The following is a 19,879-nucleotide window of genomic DNA, read 5'->3' on the forward strand; positions in this document are numbered from 1 at the left end:
GACTTCAAACGCTGATTGATTTAATAGAATGGGCAGCATAGAAAAGACAGCATGCTTCAGCATTTTTTTAAAATTATTTATTTCAAAATATTAGCCAACATCTGAATATAAAAATGGCCTTCAAGTCAAGCGTAGCTCTGACCAAAGAGGTCTGAGAGAGTTCATCTTGTTCATCGATAAATAAAACATCAAGCCAATGGAGTCAGATGAAAACGATGCTCTGATGCTTCAAAATACCATAGCCCTCTAAAATATGAAACTAACCTCACTCCAAAGGTAACAGACAATAGCAGCTCACTCATCATTTCATTATCCTGATAATGAATTTCCTTTCAAATAAAAAAGGAAAGTATGATAAAATTAGGCATCAGAATAAAAACGTATAACAACAAATACTTCAATTTAAATTAGACCTTATTACCAACGTCAGTAACAAGCAGGTTAACTTGAAATAAAATGTCAATCCAAATAACCCGCAACATAATCTTAATACTTAGTTAACAAAAGCAGTATTGTTTTCTTTCTCTTTTTTTTTACATAAAACAACAGAGTGTTTAACTTATCGGACAAATACTTGAATATGAGTTCCAGAGTACTTAACATAGTATTACAGTATGTGCTCACGATCATTTACTAATACTGATAGAAAGAAAATCCCTCTCTGCAGCAAGAGTGTGTCGCTTCACTTCTGTTCCTTATCTTTTAGAGACATTAGTGCTTGTTGTAACCACAGCTTAAAAACACAAATGTAGGTGAATACTGCACTTCATATTAGCCCGGTGAACTCTGAGTGTGCTCTGAAGCTCGGGCATGATTGTCAACAGCTCTGAAGAGGAGCGCATCAAGGTGACTCTGATCAAATGTGACAAGATTTCGCATGTGAAGGGACACCGTAACAGCTGCTCATTAACTAACTTTGCCGGCGCGGAATGAAAAAGACGCAGCGGAGGTAATGAAGAAACACAGGACGTCTCTTATCCCTCTCCAGCTGCTTTGCTTGCACCTGCCTTGCCTTGTGACTGATTCGATGCTAATAGAGCTGGTGTCATGTTCGTCAGCCCTGAGTTGACCAGCACGCTGCTTTCATTCATCTGGATCTATCAAAGCAGTGGGCAGGACGGGAAAAACACTCCATGAACTACTCATATCCAGAGTCAAGCGAGGGGACTTCAGCAGCCAGATGTTTTGTATCTCACACTCACAGATACTCTAGAGTTCATCATGAAAAGTACGAGGCTGCCATTTAGGGTGCTGTGTGACGTAATCAGCTGCCTCCAGTACAAGGCGCATGAACTCGCCCACGTTAAAGTAGTAGTTGGTAAACTTCGGGTGGTCTCCGAGGGTTGGATGGTGACCCTGAGAGAGATGGTAGAGAAAAGTGAAATCCTTGAAAAGACACATACAAGCACAGGGAAATACATTATAGGAAGATGTACCTGCAATTAAATAACATAGTCTCTAAATGTTTGTTCTGCTGTGGCTATTAACACCTGTGTATGTGGGATAAAAACAGATGAATTAAGTAAACAAGGTGTTTGAGAGCCAATGGCTGGTGTGGGACTTTCCCCTACCTTGTCCTGTGGGAGCACTTTGTCCATTTTCTGCCAAGTCACGTATTGAATGCCCCGCAGCCGAGCCAAATCTCGATAGCAGCTCTCATCCTGACAATTATATCTGGGCGGGACAGATGCAGACGCTTTATCTCTTGCTCTCATCTCCCTGCCTCACTTTCACTCTTTTTTTTTTTTTTTTGCTCCATGTTTGTCTCTCTCTTTCGCTGTATACATTAAAGTGGTTCACACTCTCTATCCCCAAAATTTTGCAGAAAACACTCCCACACATACTCAACCACAGTTCAATCAGCTCATCTGCCCAGGGAAACAAAGTGTGATGAATGCCAGTTTAATTAGATGGCATTTCAAAGTCATACACAAAGTGACTGAGGGTCAGTACGGGCACAGGATGCTGCTAAACCCATCACTCTACCTGCTCGTCCATCACTCACTCACTCACACACACACTCACACACAAGAGCCACTCCGAGTGCCACTCACAGCTCAAAGATGACAGCCCAGTCAGGGAGGAAGAGGAGGTGTGTGAGACCCGCCCCGTGCATCCCAATAAAAATGTCAGAGTTGTGGGTGATCCTCAGCTGCATGAGGAAGGGAACATCCCTGAAAGACAGGCAGCAAGTCCTATATCAATCATCTTCATTGTGTAACGTGTCACAATTACAAATCTTTAAAAGCTTACACTTTCTTTTATCAAACAAAACCTCTGTTATATATAGCAAAGTACTGAATAACTCCAGTTGTAATGTGGCACTACTCAATAACTCACTTGTATTTGTAGTCCACCACATTGACCTCCAGTAAAGGCACAGTCTTGAGGGCGTTTACAAGCTGTAACAACAACACAGGAGCGTGTTCTCTGATCAATGAGAGAGCAAATAAATATGTGCAGTGGCCATATATATCACAAGTCTTTTCTTACTTGCCGTTTTTAGAGCAAATAACATTTTAAATAGGCGCTTAACAGATGTGGGCAGTTAATCAATGATGGAAAGGAGGAGCTGAGGGACAGGAAGGTTGTATAGAGTGAGAACAGAGACAAAAAGGAATAGGAGGAGTGGTGGTAGAGTAAGGATATGGGACATGAAAGAGCAATTACAATATAGAAAGAGACAGATAGAAGGAAGGAAGGAGGGAGGGTGATGCTGCGACTCACCTCCACTTGGTTTAATATCCTTCTGTATTCTGTGCTGCGAGCCAGCAGGGTGACACGAACACGCCCCTCCTGAAAACAGCAATGTGCCCAATAATCAATCAGCCAAGGACAGAAAGAGGGGTCGCTGGGAAAACATGACGCTCGTTTTAACTAACTAAAAGACGTCTTCAGTGTCTTTTTCCTTAGCACAGATAAAGGAATATATTAGTTTAAATCAAATGAAGTGTGAGTAAGAAAGTGGAATCAAAGTTTTCTGTGTTGATGTTTTTCTCATTAGTTACAGCGTGATCTGAGAGACTTCTTTTTTTATGTTATCTTCTGCTGCCATCTTGTGTCCTGAAAGAGAACTCAGGTTTCTCTGAGGCGTAAACTTCTGTGACGTTAACAAAATTAAGAAGATGGCACGACCTTTACTAAAAAATGGATGACACAAACAGTAACATAGAACTTGAGAAATAACATTTTACCAGCTACATCCACACCTTGCCAAAAACAGTGGAAATATATGTATTTAACACAGAACTCATTTCTTCTGCTCTATTAAAAAAAAAACATTTAAAAAGTAAAGGAAAAGACAACATTATGAGCAAGACCAGAGCAAATGAAGATGAGTGGTGTAGAGGAGGAGAGGGGTGCTTTGGGCTGATGAATGGGACACAATAGCAGAGAGCAGACGTGTGAGTCTCTGGCTGTGCCATTAATCTAGGGATGAAAGGAGTAGCTGTGGAGAGGGTCAGGGCCAAGAAGACCTCTCATTCAGTTGCCGGCTCGCTATCACTATCAGCACCATGTCTGGCTGAAAAGCTTCTTAGCATATTTCCAGTGAAGACCATGAATACCCAATGAGCTGCTCCACAAGAGAGAAGAAGTTATGGGGCTTTGCTGGTCATAAAGATGCAGTCAAGCACTTCAAACTTCAACTCTGGTATCATAAAATATCTTTAAAGGAGTTCAATGTGTAGGAGATGAAGGGGAGGGTGAGGAGTGTACTTATCATGAGTATGATAAGTACATTATTTATGCATCTACTGTAACATAAACTAGAGGGATACTCATATAAGGAAGGGATGCATCACCTGTTTAATAAAGTATTGAGATTGTCAGAGAGTGTGGTTGTGGTGAGTCTAGTGACTTTGCTCTCCATTGCACATAAATGTGCAATTAAACGCTAATTTTTAATTAAACTTTGCAACAACACAAAGTGAGATCATTAAAATATGGGAAAACGTTTGTAAACAAGAAACTACATTTCCATGAGAAAGCAAAAGAGTTAGTTTACGTTTGTAAAAATTATTAAAATGTGTCCTTAGACTTCTGTTTGTTGTCCCCCAGTGACCACAGCATTGTTACATTGTTGTCACTTATCCACTAGTTAGATGTGTATTGGGTGTTTTGACAACTGCTTTAAAGGCCGGAGTGTAGCATTCTGTATGTTTGGTGGTTTTGAGTGGAAGAAACTCGTTTTGTCTCCCAGCCCATCTCAAATGTGTCAGACTGTAAAACAAATCCATTTGTAAAAAAAAATAAAATAAAAAAAAGCCTTTTCCTGATGGGAGTGAAATCACAGGTCTATGTCTTAATGTGTGATTGGTCTAGGATTAAATGATTATACAATATACTTTTTTTTAAGCTTCCCCCTAGACTCAGTTGCCTTGGATTCTATATAATTTGATTCTATTTTCTAGGAGTTGAAATCTGTTTACAAACTTTTCACTGTGAAATGATGTTCACATTCAATTGAAGCCTCCAGAGGAAGAATTGATTATGTTTAGAATTACAATGAATAACTCTTATTACAGAATTACACCTTTTTAGATAAATAGCTAGAATACACAAAAACAACTTAAAGATACTCTGATGAACTTCTGATTTATGATTTTTGCGATTCATGGACAAACTACTATCTCCTATTTTATTTTTGAATATTTTTTCCTGTACATCATCTCATCATGCTTTGTTTAGACAGTCAAATGAATCACTAGTTGGAAATCTTTGTTGTGGAAAATGTCGTGGAAACGTCTGTTTCTGCAGTTTCAGGCATTATAAATAAATAGTCCATCTTTATGCTAATGGTTTCTTGGACAGACCTGTATAATTGATCTGACGTTTGTTTTTGTTTTTTTAACATGTTTAAGTGTTTTCCCTTCAAAGTATAATTAATGTAGTTATTTAAACGTGGAAAGGTTTGTGTAGATTGATATTAGTCAGCTATCACGGTAAACAACCTCAAGTCTTCTGTTGTCAAACAGTGACAGCTGCTCCTGTCGCTCATCCTTCAACATGTTTAAAATGAGCAAACATGGAAGCAGTCTCTGCTTATCCAGTCCTTTGATTTTGGTTCTTTTACATATGTAATTAGTTTATGGAAATGTGACAAATGAGATTGTGTCTGTTGTGCATTTTATAAGAGGATGATTAAAAATAAAACAGCTTTGTATGTTACCGCTTGAACCAAATCAGAAAAAGCTGTTCCCTGACCGGGAATCGAACCCGGGCCGCGGCGGTGAGAGCGCCGAATCCTAACCACTAGACCACCAGGGACCTGTTCATGCATCTGTCACACTTGTTGAGTGGAATGTGTGGCATGTGTGATATGATCTGATCAGCTGTTTATGTCAGTGTGTAGTAAAAACAGCTACCAGTAGAGGTCACTGTCTATCTGTCGTTAGGAGTTTCAACAGGAAAGTAATGCAGTCCAGTTCTAACTGTTGCTGTGTTTCTGCTGTGTCCTGCTTTTCAACAGGTGGCGCTGGCCGTGGAGGGCTCCACCATGAGTGGCAGCCTGCAGCGCCGGAAAAAGAGCACGAGCAAAGGGATTCTCTGTGCTCTCTCTCTGTTTGCTTGTTAGACATTTGCACTTGAGTGTTGCACCACTTTCTTTGTCTTGAAACATCCATTTTCTTGTTATTTGCATACTGCTGCAGACAGCACTGGTGTTTGAGGTTTGTATGTCGTGTTTGATGGCTCCCCTCTGGTTTCTTCAGGATAAAGTGGCTTCAGAGAGTCTACCACTACAGGGCTTTACAGTCAAGCTGACTGAGAGGCCAGAGGGAGAGGAAAGCAGCAACATTTTCCATCTGTACCACAAGAAGACCCTGTACTACACATTCAGAGCAGACGATCAACACACTGCACGCAGGTGAGCCCTGGCACTGTTAAGCTATGCTGATGAATAGCTTCTACAGGATATGAGTGTCCTACCAAAAGTGTACCACCAGGGAGGTATTTACTAGGAACAACTATTATGTCAAAGTATATAGAGATTGTTTCTACAATTTAAATATAAATATTTTTCATTTTTTTGTCCTGTGTACAAGGTAGTCCATAACTTTGACTCATTTAAAAAAAGAACAAATTTAATGTTGGGTGATTAATATGACTTAAAATGCCAACCAGAACATCTGCTAGAAGACAGACTATACATTTAAAAAGTCATCTTTATTTTCACCAGTTTAGATTTTTAAAAAGTGATTAACAGCATGCAAACCAAAATAACCCACGTTAATGTTTTCCCATGCAAAGTTTCACAGTCTCCTGTAAGCAAGACAATAGAGAGGAAGCTGGATGAGATTTTTACTGAGATAATTCTGCACATGCATATACAGCAAACAATCAGCAAAGACATGAGACCCACTGCTTTCTCCACAGGGGGCCGCCAAAATCAACAAACAAATCAAAGTTCCTCCCTATCGGTTTGAACCATGTCTGAGTCAATGTTGTACAACTTATACTAGATTTTTTTCCAAATACATCATTGCTTCCTGAAATTCTTCCAACCACGCCATGACAAAAAATAAGTGTTTATCAGTTTCCCAATATCCATTAACTATACCTACCGCTCCTACAGTTTGATCCCAGCTATCATTGCGCGAGAGGCGGGGGAAAACCTGAGTGTTGCCAGTCAATCACAGGGCTGACATACAGAGACAGACTAGCAGCAACAATAATACTCATAGGCGAGTTTGGAGACACCAATTAACCTAACGTGCGTGTCTTTGGAAGCTGGAGTGTCTGAGGGAACTCACACATGCAAACAAAAATGTAGTTCCCTGACCGGGAATCGAACCCGGGCCGCGGCGGTGAGAGCGCCGAATCCTAACCACTAGACCACCAGGGAATTGTACAGACTACAAATCAATCCAAAAATCCAACACATGTCTTATATGCCAAATGTGTGGCCTTCTTGGATGGACATGTACATGAGGGTATTTCCCTCAAAGTATCATTAATGTAGTTATTTAATCTATCACCAGTCTACTGTTATCCCTCAGTGCCAGCTGCTCCTGTCACTCAACATTTAACATGTTTAAAATTAGCAAACAAGCACGCAGTCTCTTCTGATCCACTCCTTTGGATTTGACTCCTTTCCATTTTCACATTTTCAGCATGTGAAATAGTTCATGAATATAAATATTTAAAAACAAATGTCTCATATTCAATATGATTACTTCATTCTTTCTTGTAGGGCTCGTCCGATATGGGAGTTCTGAGGACAATATTGATATCGATATTGGGGAGAAAAAAACTCAGAAACCGATATATCGCCGATATCTTTTCTTTAATCTATGTTTAATATTCAGAGATAGATAGATAAAGATATACACTTTTATGCATGTAATCACCACTTGATACTTGAAGAGTGATACTGCTTGTTTTAATCCATATAGCGCACTCTGCTGGTGACAGCCAGACAGAGAACTGCTTGTATAATATAATGATACTCAAATGAAAGTCTTGGTGAATAAATCTATTGATACCAACGTATTTCACGGGATAGTCACTGGATATGCTAATATCGGCTGATATTATTGGCTGGCCGCATATCTTGATCATTTTAGACATTAGAACATCACTTAACAAATCAAAACCCCAAAAATGGGGTAAGAAAAGCATAAATATTTCCATATTCTGTAGGTATATACTTGAAATTGATTCAAAAGTCTTCATAGGCCTCACCTAAAAATCCCCACAGACACAAAGACAGATCCTTTATGAAAAGAAGAACAAAGACTTTTATGATTCTGATCTTCACATTCACAATCTATAGATCCAGATAGACCAGTGACGACAGAGTGTGTGTGTGTGTGTGAGTGTGTGTGTGTGTGTGTGTGTGGTTTTTGTTGTGCTGTGAGTGAGACAGCCTCCCTTGTTGTCTAGTGGTTAGAATTTGTGGCCCAGTCCGGTTCCCGCTCAGGAAACACCCTGATTAATATTCTGAATTCAAAATGTACCCATGATTTTTTATTAGGAAGTCCTTCACATAGGTCACATTCAATCAAAATGTGAAGTAAAGTCATTTGTCTTATTTATTGCGATAAATACAGTCTTTTAAATACAGACTTTGATGTTGCGATAACGTTGAGATTGTGTTTTATTGTGCCACCCTACTTACAGCCCGTCTCAAAAATAGAGGCTGCTTCGTCACTGCTTGGTGTTCCATTGAAAGCCTCTGTACCAAAATCATTCATGTTTTTAGAAAGTGGTGAAAAGATAAACCAACAAGAGGAACCACAGTTGACCGAGAGAAACCACAAAAGTTACTTGCATTACCCTGAAAAGTTACCTCAGACCTGAATCATCACCATCAGTGATTCCTGAAAATAATTGACATTTTAAGCCTCGCTGTACTATAACAACCCTGTGAATAATAAGATCCCAAAAAAAAGTGAGAGATGTGAAGGTGTGTTTACAAAGAAAAGGTTCTTCCTACCTTAGGTCCATCTTGAGGGATGTGTAGTCGATGGAGGACGTGTTGAGAGAAAGCCCTAAATATCCCTTCACTGTAGCAGTCTGAGATCTGCCATCGATACAACACAGAACATGGTTTCATGATTTCAGCCACATGGGCAATTCAAGCAATTTTCTTTCCACTTGATGATATTGTTAGAGATTGTATTTAGTCAAGCAAGTAGGAAATCTTCTCTCCAGTTTGAAATGAACTGAAGGCATATTTAATTTGGCCTTCCCTGTGTACTGCACCGGGTTGAAAAGAATATATATGTAACACACTATATCTGACAAAACTGTAAACATACATATCTCCTAATCTCCATGGAATGAATATCATATCAGCTACACATTCCTTCAAGTCTAAGAAAATCCCATATACACATCTGCACTGTAGCTGTGGATGTGAGCACATGAATATAAACGTGACATGTATTTGCAGGGGCGATCAAAGGCATGAGCTTGAGGCTGACCTATCAATATTTCACACCTCAAGGCTGGAACTCCATGACATCGCGTATTTACATGATATCATCTTTATAGTAATCTCCTTGGAATTATCATTTAAATAACATAAGCACTTGGTGAACTTTGGAATGCATCACATAAATATTTCAGCTGCACTGCATGTAAATGACAAAGCCAGATATCATCGTGCATGTTTGGAGGAAAGGCGGATAAATGATGACAAATGTCAGATAAAACACAGAAAAAGACAAAAAGCAAGACAGCACTGAGAGTATGAGACACTTTAAATCGTTTTTTGAGTGCTAAGTGCTAAGGCTAGCTCTTTAACTCAGTGCCAAATAGAGCAACAAGAAATTCAGCCAGTCTCACAGCTGACTGGCGTAGATCCTGAAGTATGTACTAATTCATTAAATACACTTTGAATCCATGGATCAATGAATCCAGAATCGTTTTGAATTGAAAATCGGTTCTGAATCAAATCGTGACCCCAAGAATCAAAATCGAATCCAATCGTGAGACACCCAAAGATTCCCAGTCCTATGTGCACATGTAAAGTATATCTGGTTAGTGCTCACACACAAACAGATACATAAAGGAGAGCTTACGAGAGGGGTGTTGTAAAAGAGGCCATATCGCATTCTGGGGAGGAGGGAGAAGAAAGCATCTTTGAAGCACACCTATGGACAAAAGTGAGTTAAGAAATGAAGTTAGCATACTGCAAAGTTTCTTACAGGTTAGCAGGCATGTAAACTTATTAGACATCTTCAAGTGCTTTCAAAAACACTGAATAGATGGTTCGGGGTCAACATTCACAATCAGGCAACATATAATATAGATTACTGTTTCCTTCTCCTTGCTTTGGGACTGCTATTGTCAGAGATCACACGAGTGCTTGGATCTTTGTCACTGTAATTTATATTAATGAGAGGTGCTGATTTGTTATCTGTAAGGCCATGGTTGGTTTCTTCTTTCTTTCTTCACATACTTTATTAAGAGGGGAAATTCATGTTTACACTGTTGTTGAGAGACATTCTTCTCACACACACATAGGCCTGAATTACACACATCCATATGAACATGCTTTCATGGAGGGATGTGAGAGTGGAGCTGCTACACACTGCTACACAGGGACAGCGCCAGGGCTGTTGGACGCTCCGTGCCTTGCTCAAAGGCACCCTGGCAGTACTCGTTAAGTGACCTGCCGCCTCTCCAGCTACAACACCAACTTCCATACTTTGGTCAGTGCCAGGACTTGAACCTGGCGACCCAGTTCAGACTGAGCTACTGCCGGCCCCCTGACTTATTTCACAGTTTCTTTACATAATATTTCATCAAGATCATGGTTACTAATTGCACACATTTCCTGTGTTTAAGGGTCCGTGCACCCTGAACGCTTTCATTAACAAGTAAGTGATGAATTCATCAAAGTCAGAGCAGGAAAAAAACACTCCGAGTTGACATTGTACCTACTCTTTTTGAGTCGTAGGTCTTCAGGTGGATGATGTCATACTCTGAAAAGGCCCTCCATGTTTCACTGAACAGATCTCCATAACTATAAAAACTCTGACAAAAGACATTAAAAAGGAGTGAACATGTTTCAGTTAAATTAATGTTGTACTGAAAAGACAAACAACCCCATTAAAGTCAAATGTACTACATCCTTAAGCAGTGCCAGAGTCAGTCATCTGTTCTTTTTCTCATTTTTTTTATTTTTTTATACAGTCTTTTATTGCTCTATAATCTGACAGCCTGCCACTGTTTGGATTGCAGTGTGCAGTTTGTTCCGAAAGGTCACTGCTTTTCTTCTCCTTGACAGTTTTCTCTCCCTCCCATTTGTCTTCCTCTATTTCCTCTTTCCTCTTTACCTCTGTGCAGAGTGGAAGGAACAATGGGCCGGATAAGGCTGTTTGTAAAGCATTCTGCTTTTCAACTGCTGTTTCCCCTTGATGTCTTAACCACGAGCATATTTACTGACTTGTTAAAGAAAATGTGTGACTGTTGTACATCAACACGGCTGCTTGGATTCCTGCCAGCTATTTTCCGATATTTATTTACTTAGCCTTTAACACCATATGTTTCTTCTGTCAGATTGTGTGTTATAGGGAGTGAAGTCATCTGCCAAAATATTCTTGATCAAGATGACTAAATGCAAATCGTGTGTCCCTTTTTCTATTTGAAGAAGTATACTCTTTTTATCTAACCTCTGTTCAACAATTTACTTTTTAAAAGTTTATTTTTTTGTAAACTAGCTTAGCTTAAAGTGGATGTCTCCGATTAAATGTCAGCAGGACATGATCAATCCTGGGCTGTGTTTTAATTAGACAGATAAAAAAAAGTGCCATGAGCATTTTATGCCTTTATCTTGTTTTGTCACATTCCATAAAGATTATTAAAATTGCAGAAGAACATTTTTGAAAATTGTATTTTCCAGTGTTGATACAAGTGATGTTCACCTCAATGTGAACTGCTATGTTTCCCTTACTCTACAGTTTTTTAAAGGATAATATGAAATAAGAAAAACATATTCAGAAATATGTCCCCCCACCCTCCATTGGCGCATTAGTGAGACGCATCAGATACTCACCGTGTCCCACATGATGATGTGGATATCTGAGCTGAACGAGTTGTTAATGTGCTGCGAGATGTAGAGGTTGACAAAGTCGCAGAAATGGTGGTACATGTTCACCCCTATTATAGAAACAGAAAAGTAGGTTTATTTGTATCATCCTGTAACAACTGAAAATGAAAACTGGTAAACCATAAAGATGAGAGGTCTTTGGCCTAATATTGAAAAGAGGAAATAACCTGGAGTGAATCTGTCATCACATAAGTAGATCATTCCAACAATGGTTTTTATCAAGTGTATATTACGGAAGAATCCTTACTATTGCAAACTGTAAACATGTATTGGTTTTAGGAACACATTATTCCTTATATATATATATTTATTTAAACATCTGATGTATCTACATTTTTAAAAAGGGCATTAATTGTGTTTTTATTAAAATTATGATGAGAGGAAATGTTTTATCTACATGTTACAACTGCAGGTCTTAAATCTAATCCCCTTATATTTTCATTGCTTACCAGCATCCAGTTTCATGAAAACAGTAGGTTTTTCAATGACGATGTCACAGTGTCCACCCTCTATGGGGTTAAAGTCCAGCTCCGTGTATGTCTGCAGCTCAGCATACCTGCAAGAACAGCGCATCGCATCAATATAGTTTTGTTTTTGCAGTAACATGGTACAGTGCTATTCAAGTATAAAGTACAGATTTGCCCGCCCAGGTCTAACTAAGCGGACTGTTAGCTGTTACTGTTTAAGGCAGCAACCCGTGTCCACACATGAGAAATATGCAACAGGCCAGCCAGTCATCACCAGAGGTCACATGAACTGATTATTTTCCATCTTAGAGTTTTTCGAACAATGACAGACAACTATGAAGGCTGTCAATAAATAAAGTAGCTTTAGGGAAGCTTACTCCCTCCCCGTACAAAAAATGGTTCGGCCCTGGCTCAGATGCTTTTTTGCTGACAGTCAGTCGAATATAATAGTGTCATCAACAATAACAAGTTATAAAGTAAAATAAATGTATGCTCTTAAGGCTGATAGGGATAAAATATTATACATTCATACGAACTTATTGGCTGTGATCATTTGCTTTCATGTCAAAGTGTCAAAGGAGAGTTCAGGTACTTTTTAGAGATAAGATTAGCAAAAGCGTATAAAGCAGTCCGTTTATGTGATTGCAACTGAGATGGGGAAGTCCTTCATCACAGTCCTCCATGCCTTCATGTACATACTATATGAAGGATTGTGACTTGTTTGTTATCGAGGTTATGATGTGAGTGTCCAAGAAAGGGTTACATTTTAATCAATGCAACAATAATCCCTAATAATTCCAACAAGGACAGTGCCATCCAATCATGACTGTGCCTTTATTTATCTGCAAAGAGCAACATGTCTGATATTTGGAGTTAAATATAATAAATCACATTGATTACATTACACATATAATTCACATTATATCGAACACTACATCTACTCTCTGGTTTCTCATGACTAGCACTCTCTCAGCACACAAGGACAAAACACCGAGCCAGCCAGGAGTCGAACCTAGAATCTTCTGATCCGTAGTCAGACGCGTTATCCATTGCGCCACTGGCCCACTGAAAGCATTTTCAGTCTAGACAAAAGCCATGCATTCAACAGTTAAACTCCACCCTCACATTCCTGTCTCCCACCCCCCCCCCCCAGAACTGCTTTGAGAAAGGCCAGCGTGTTTTCAAAGTGTGCAATGTCAGTGATTTAGTTTAAAAAAACATCAAATATTCAACCCCGAGGTTTGGGTTTGAGGAGTTACTTCATTAACTCTGACTAACATTTAAAAGAGAGAGGTCACCGCCTTCTTCGGTTCTTTCAGTCTCTCTGGCAGAGGAAGGGGGGAAGCTGTTTCCTATAGATCACTCTGCATGACTTTGTGTCTGTAAAAGCTTTACAAGGGTCAGCTTTTGCTTTCTTTAATCTCTCTATGGAGGGAAGCTGGTCTCACTGGAAGTGAATGTCATACAATAATGCTCAAGGCAGCACATTAGCTGCTCCTGCTGTGTTTCTGTAGACAGGCATCTAAAAGTATTGCATGTTTTATACAATTTAGAGGCTCCAGACAGTATAGCACATTTATATCTTCAGATGACTGCTGGCTAAAACGGAGTACTTTGAGGTGTAAGACAAAAGCACCACCTAGTGACCATCTGTGATGCTACACTAAGCCAACCCAGCCTACCATATGTCACACACAGTCACACTAGCTCACTCATCTGTTCTCTAACCTCAGAAGCAGGTCCCTGGTGGTCTAGTGGTTAGGATTCGGCGCTCTCACCGCCGCGGCCCGGGTTCGATTCCCGGTCAGGGAACTCACTTTTCAACTTGCTTTGTAGCATGAACTCTAACGTCATGCTAAAGCCATTACAGTACTCAACAACTACTTCACAACCGACTCTCACTGACAAAAATCCCCTCTACTTTGTTGTCAGCAATCAGCGATATATCGGTCTCAGAGTGTTTTTCTCCTCACTATCTATATCCATATTGTCCTCAGAACTCCCATATCGGACGAGCCCTACAAGAAAGAATGAAGTAATCATATTGAATATGAGACATTTGTTTTTAAATATTTATATTCACATTGATTAAATACTTATTATTATTTTTCTGTGTAATGTGATCAATCCTTCTCACATAGAAAGCAGAACATGCAATTGAGGGAACTGTCACATTTTCATGAACTATTTCACATGCTGAAAATGTGAAAATGGAAAGGAGTCAAATCCAAAGGAGTGGATCAGAAGAGACTGAGAGTTTGCTAATTTTAAACATGTTGAATGTTGAGTGACAGGAGCAGCTGGCACTGAGGGATAACAGTAGACTGGTGATAGATTAAATAACTACATTAATGATACTTTGAGGGAAATACCCTCATGTACATGTCCATCCAAGAAGGCCACACATTTGGCATATAAGACATGTGTTGGATTCTTGGATTGATTTGTAGTCTGTACAATTCCCTGGTGGTCTAGTGGTTAGGATTCGGCGCTCTCACCGCCGCGGCCCGGGTTCGATTCCCGGTCAGGGAACTACATTTTCAACATGTCATGTAGAATGAACTTCATCCAAAGCTCGAAGAACCTGACCACTAATGTTAGAAAGTGCCATTACATTACTTGACAACCGCTCTTCAGGTTTGCAGCAGTCGCGGGAGATAAACGTCATCACCCCCTCCCACTCGCTCGGTGTGAATTCTCCTGATTATACCCTGCTGCATTCTCACATCTGCTCATCCGGACTTTATGCAATTATCAAGATTTCTTCTGGAGTTTTCTGCTAGGGTGAAAGCCCTAACATACATTAGCTCAGTCATCTATTTTCTAACTGTGCAGGCAGCTCCCTGGTGGTCTAGTGGTTAGGATTCGGCGCTCTCACCGCCGCGGCCCGGGTTCGATTCCCGGTCAGGGAACTCCCTTTTTAACTTGCTTAGTAGCATGAACACCATTAAGAGAACAGAGCCTGAACTATGACGTCATGCTAAAGCCATGACATTACACAACAACATGTTGTCAACTGAACAAGTTGTCAACATGCACAAATTCTAAGCGGTGTACTGATGAGGACAGGAGCAGCCATAATATATATTTAAGCAACCTGAAGTGTGTCATTTGTAAGAAATCAATACAACCTTTAGCGTCTGAAGGACTAAGAATATATTTCACAACTTAACTAACCAAATAGCCTCACAAAGACCAAAATATGCCCACGTCTCGCTCTCTCGTTTCCACTCCGGACATTATGGGCAACGACGTGGACGTAAAATGTCTTTAGGGACTTCAGCTTCATGTTTACCTGGGCGTTTGTTCCGGTAACTCTACTGTCGCATAACAGCGTCATTATTTGGTCGTACACGACCGAGTCCCTGGTTGTCCCCTTTATCTGCCAAACAATTTCAGCATCGACCCTCATAGACAAAAACTCCCTGATCTCATAGTCGCTCCAGTGGGCACACATTATCGCTGTTATGAGTCGTGAAATGATTCTCGGTCTTCAACATTGTTTTCATTCACCCTGTAAAGCGTCGCTCTTCTAATTTTGCAGCAGTCACAGAGGATAAACGTCATCACCCCCTCCCACTTGCTCGGTGAGAATTCTCCTGATTATATCCTGCTGCATTCTTACATAAGCTCATCCGAACTTTCTGCAGAAGAAATACAAGGGGACTGGCAGGAGATACTCCGGATAAAGTCCAAGTCAAAAATGTGGCTGTTTGAGTTTCCACATGCAGCTCCTCCTGAAATTATCCAGATTTTTTCAGGAGTTTTCTGCAAGTGTGAAATACTCACAGTAAGCTCCCTGGTGGTCTAGTGGTTAGGATTCGGCGCTCTCACCGCCGCGGCCCGGGTTCGATTCCCGGTCAGGGAACTCCCTTTTCAACTTGCTTTGTAGAATGAAGTTCATTCAAAGCACAAAGAGCCTGACCTCTAACGTCACGCTAAAGCCATTACATTACACAACAACATGCTGACAATGAAAGGGGTTGTTCAGATTTCTTGAATTGGTTTGAAGAAGCGGCCAAACGTAACAGCACAGATTCTGTGCTGTATTGATGAGGACAGGAGCAGCTATAATATATATCTAAGCAACCTGAAGTGTGTCATTTGTAAGAAATCAATACAACCTTCAGCGTCTGATATACTAAGAATATATTTTACAACTTAACCGGCCATCTCAGAGAATCTCTCTTCTTGCACTTTGTATTCGAACCACAAAAGTGACATAGTCTGAACAATACCTTTAAAAACCAATTTACGAATCAACCTCAATAGGCTGCATTGACTGGGCTATGTTAGCCATGGATGCATTCCACGTTTTAAAAAAAAAGTACCAATCATGAAGTCATTGATTTTATCTCAGTTGTGCCAGTAACAGAGTGTATACTACACTGTATACATGTGAGTTTCTCTTTGCTCACCAAGATTGTAGGGGGCTCTTGTGCTCTCCCTCTGCAGCAAGTGCTTGCTTGTTCAGTCTGCAGAAGCCACCAATCTCACCCTTCTGAATGAAGTCCTCCTTGTATCTGCAACAAACATGAATAGGTGTCAAGCCTCATCTCTTTTCATGTACACATTATTCTCAAACATACTGACCTCTCGTGACCTCTGCGTGGCTTACGCAAGTCCAGGTAAAGGTTTGTTGCCTTACAGAAGCGAGTGTGGCTACTGCACCTTAAAGATGAGCTCCCCTGAAAAATGTTATTAATAGAACTATTAAATATTTAAGTGATATTGAGAAACCTTGGAACTGTGTAGATTTTGAGAATGGAATTTGCACTTTTCTGTCTCTGCACTACTGTAAAAAAAAGAAAAATGTCAGGCCCTATTTATGACTTTGTATGTTTCTACCTGCTGTTTCTTCCTGTTGACTCAGTAGGCCCGTGGGAACAAAGGAAATGGGCAGACTTACCGGCTTGCTGGCCTTGCACAGTGTTTTGAGCTCAGAGAGACGTTCCTTCACGTAGCCAAAATCAGCCTGCTTCCAAAAGAGCTCCTGGGCTGCCTCCAGTGAACGAGCCCTGACAGTTTAGAGATTAGTGCAGATCAGCAAAGCCCAAATCATACTGGATCATCAAAGATGCATGCTATGAATGAGCAACGTTTACTTTGGAACTATAAATTAAATACCTATGAATAAAGGATGACTAACTATACTTGTGATTTTTAAGCACCTCATATATTATGGATGCCTGCTAGGAGAACAAAAAGTAAGTGATGTAAACAGCATTATAGTTGTGAAAATGAAGTGAAAAACAGTACCATCCTGTGTCAGCCCTGGTACAGACTGGGTAGCTGAAGCGTCTATCTGGATCACACTTCTTCTCGTAACCCCAACAGGCAGACGGATCCTGCAGTGCATCCTGCTGTAAAAACAAGAACAGCGTTGTTTAAGTGAAGGAAAATCTTCAAGGGAAAGTTTGGCAGAAAAAAAGTTGTCCAATGACTTTCAATACAAAAGTTTGCAAATAATGATATTCTTAAAGACATAATTTAATCGTGATGTTTGAAATGTATCATTCTTTATGAAACATCGGTGTGACACTGCAGCAATTGGTGTCCATATACACACACCCTTGAAGATCACTGAAAGCGTTGAAAGCTTTAAATACGATACAATAGACTTTATTGTCCCCTTGGGGAAATTTGTCGTGGACTCACAGTGCTGCCAAACATTCAGCTGCTTCCACGCTGCTTCGAATAAATAAATAAATGAGTGAATTTGTTTAAATGTATGCTTGAAGGTAAAGCCGATTATCAGTTTACTACAAAATACAAACAGACAATTCAATTGATTTTGTAACCCAAGGGCCTTGAGCTTTTCACACAGAACAGCAAAAACTCACGTGATAAGCCAGCACTCAAAATTTAAAAAAGAAAATTGAAAAAAAAATAGACAAAGTGCATGACTTACTTTAAAAGGACAGAGGGGGTCCAGGCGGCATTGCTTGGCGAGCTTCTTGTTGTTGTAGAGGAAGAAGGGTACATGCTCCGGTGGCAGGGTGATCCTGCTGTAGTTGAGTAGCGGTGCTGGTGGTCTGTGGTTGATGTTCTCAGCCCTCTCAGTGGCGACCAAAGTGAATGAAAAAACTATGCACAACAGCACCAAGAGCAGCATAGTCAGAGTCACACAGACATGAGAGACGGCCGCTGCTTTTCACAGCACCCTGAGGACAGAGAGAAAGAAACACAGACTGAGACTTGCACTCTGTAATCTAAGTTTAAAGCCTAACGCCGCCGTAGACAAACATGTGGGAACAAGCAAGTGTGTGAGAACCTGCCTCATAAGGAAAAGTACTGTTGCAGGAAGTATAACTGACCCCTTTTCCGACTGTTGTCTGAACAATCATAACTGAGGCAGGATAGGGCAAATGAAAAGCTGGCATTAACGTGACTTATGCAGTTTCAGATGGCCAAACCAACTTTCACACAGAACACAGGCAACATTTTTATGATCCAAGTATGCATGTGGTTTGAACCACTGACATTCATCACTCCCAAAGTCAACTCCTTTAGTGCAATAACCACATTATGCTGTTAAACAATGAATCCCAAACATTTGGACTGGACTCAAAATGCAGTGCATGATCTGTTAAAAATAATAATACAATAAAAACGCCCTGCAGGGTTAGGTAGCAACTACATTTTTAAGCGTAAGAGTATCACGCCTGATTAAAAACAAATGTACAAGGATAGTTATTATGTAAACAATCCTCTTTGATGTGGGCGTAACAGGATGCTGCATAAAACTCTACTGTGGGAAAAAAAGCAGCTCCATGTGAAATACTGTTACCTGAATAATTAAACGCTAAACTTAACACGGCACAAGTATCCCGCCCACATTTTAGATGAATTAATTGTCTTTATTTAGTTTTTATTAGCCCCTGTCAATTAGAATAGAATAGAATTACTTTATTGATCAAAAACTGGGAAATTGTGGCGTTACAGCAGCAGGTTGTCCAAACACACAATATGAGCAAAAAACACAATATTAGCAAATCTAAACACTATATAATATAAAATACAAAGTAAATAAGCACTAAAAATATCACAACTGAGAATGGGAATATATACAACCAGGATTTAACTAAGCATTACTAGTCTTAAATATGAAAGATTAAATGTAAATGTGCAAAAACAGAGTAGTAAATGGACAGTATTGACATAGGGAGCTGTGCAATCAGTGAGAGTGCATGACGCCCCTAAACGTGTTATCCTCATCTTACTGTCACACTGGCGCTTTAAGAGAAAAACACAAACTTCATTTGGCAAGATAATAAGCTCCAGTTTGACATTTTAATGAGTATCTAAAGTGAATTTACTAGTTTAGGCTACTCAAATGTGTTATTAACGTGGCAGACCGCCAGGAACGCTCACAGAAAGACTGACAAAGTGTTAATAACGCGTTACTTAATAGTTGCTCTTTCTTTGATACTACGACGACACTTCGTACTGAAGGATACATTCTGAGATATTTATTAGGTGGCTAACATATTGATAGCGATACTTCTACTACTAATCCGTTCTCACGTTATCTTAAGCTGGACAAGTGTTGCATTGAAACATACTGAGGAAGAAACACTTCACATTTTCACGATGCACACGGCGTGTGTGCAGAAACACTCACTCGGTAGAGTCGTCTGCAGCAGCTGGAGAGAGTTTGAGAGATGCAGTTGACCTGAAAGCACAGCTCTCTGTTCTCCACACTGAAGCGATGCTGGTGCCGGTGGTCGCCATAACACCGGAAATCTTAACCCGGTATGTAATGTGAGTATCCGCCAGACGATGGCACTGTGTACCACATCTTTCTATTTCTATTATTACATGTAACTTCCATGTACTCTAGTGGCTTTCT

At 40.1% G+C, this 19,879-nt stretch overlaps 1 protein-coding gene and 7 non-coding genes across 8 annotated transcripts; 4 read left to right on the forward strand and 4 right to left on the reverse strand.

Annotated features, from left to right (window-relative positions):
- Positions 1–54: 54 nt before the first annotated feature.
- eogt (EGF domain-specific O-linked N-acetylglucosamine (GlcNAc) transferase) lies at positions 55–19,782 on the reverse strand. The gene is made up of 16 exons (XM_020633126.3): positions 19,652–19,782; positions 17,939–18,191; positions 17,287–17,390; positions 16,937–17,045; positions 16,621–16,715; positions 16,446–16,550; positions 12,010–12,116; positions 11,507–11,610; positions 10,393–10,485; positions 9,528–9,599; positions 8,438–8,524; positions 2,728–2,796; positions 2,341–2,402; positions 2,055–2,174; positions 1,572–1,674; positions 55–1,356 (listed from the first exon to the last, which is right to left on the reverse strand). The coding sequence occupies exons 2-16, from the start codon at positions 18,140–18,142 to the stop codon at positions 1,210–1,212; spliced, it is 1,581 nt and encodes a 526-aa protein (XP_020488782.2). The 5' UTR covers positions 18,143–18,191; positions 19,652–19,782; the 3' UTR covers positions 55–1,209.
- Positions 5,197–5,268, reverse strand: trnae-cuc (transfer RNA glutamic acid (anticodon CUC)). Its single transcript has one exon. It is a non-coding gene; the product is annotated as a tRNA-Glu (tRNA).
- Positions 6,773–6,844, reverse strand: trnae-cuc (transfer RNA glutamic acid (anticodon CUC)). The gene has a single exon. It is a non-coding gene; the product is annotated as a tRNA-Glu (tRNA).
- trnar-acg (transfer RNA arginine (anticodon ACG)) lies at positions 13,019–13,091 on the reverse strand. Its single transcript has one exon. It is a non-coding gene; the product is annotated as a tRNA-Arg (tRNA).
- Positions 13,768–13,839, forward strand: trnae-cuc (transfer RNA glutamic acid (anticodon CUC)). Its single transcript has one exon. It is a non-coding gene; the product is annotated as a tRNA-Glu (tRNA).
- On the forward strand, positions 14,488–14,559 carry trnae-cuc (transfer RNA glutamic acid (anticodon CUC)). Its single transcript has one exon. It is a non-coding gene; the product is annotated as a tRNA-Glu (tRNA).
- trnae-cuc (transfer RNA glutamic acid (anticodon CUC)) lies at positions 14,868–14,939 on the forward strand. Its single transcript has one exon. It is a non-coding gene; the product is annotated as a tRNA-Glu (tRNA).
- On the forward strand, positions 15,824–15,895 carry trnae-cuc (transfer RNA glutamic acid (anticodon CUC)). Its single transcript has one exon. It is a non-coding gene; the product is annotated as a tRNA-Glu (tRNA).
- Positions 19,783–19,879: the final 97 nt, after the last annotated feature.

This window comes from Labrus bergylta, chromosome 5 (genome assembly GCF_963930695.1).
Source record: "Labrus bergylta chromosome 5, fLabBer1.1, whole genome shotgun sequence".
Taxonomy (NCBI): Eukaryota; Metazoa; Chordata; class Actinopteri; order Labriformes; family Labridae; genus Labrus; species Labrus bergylta.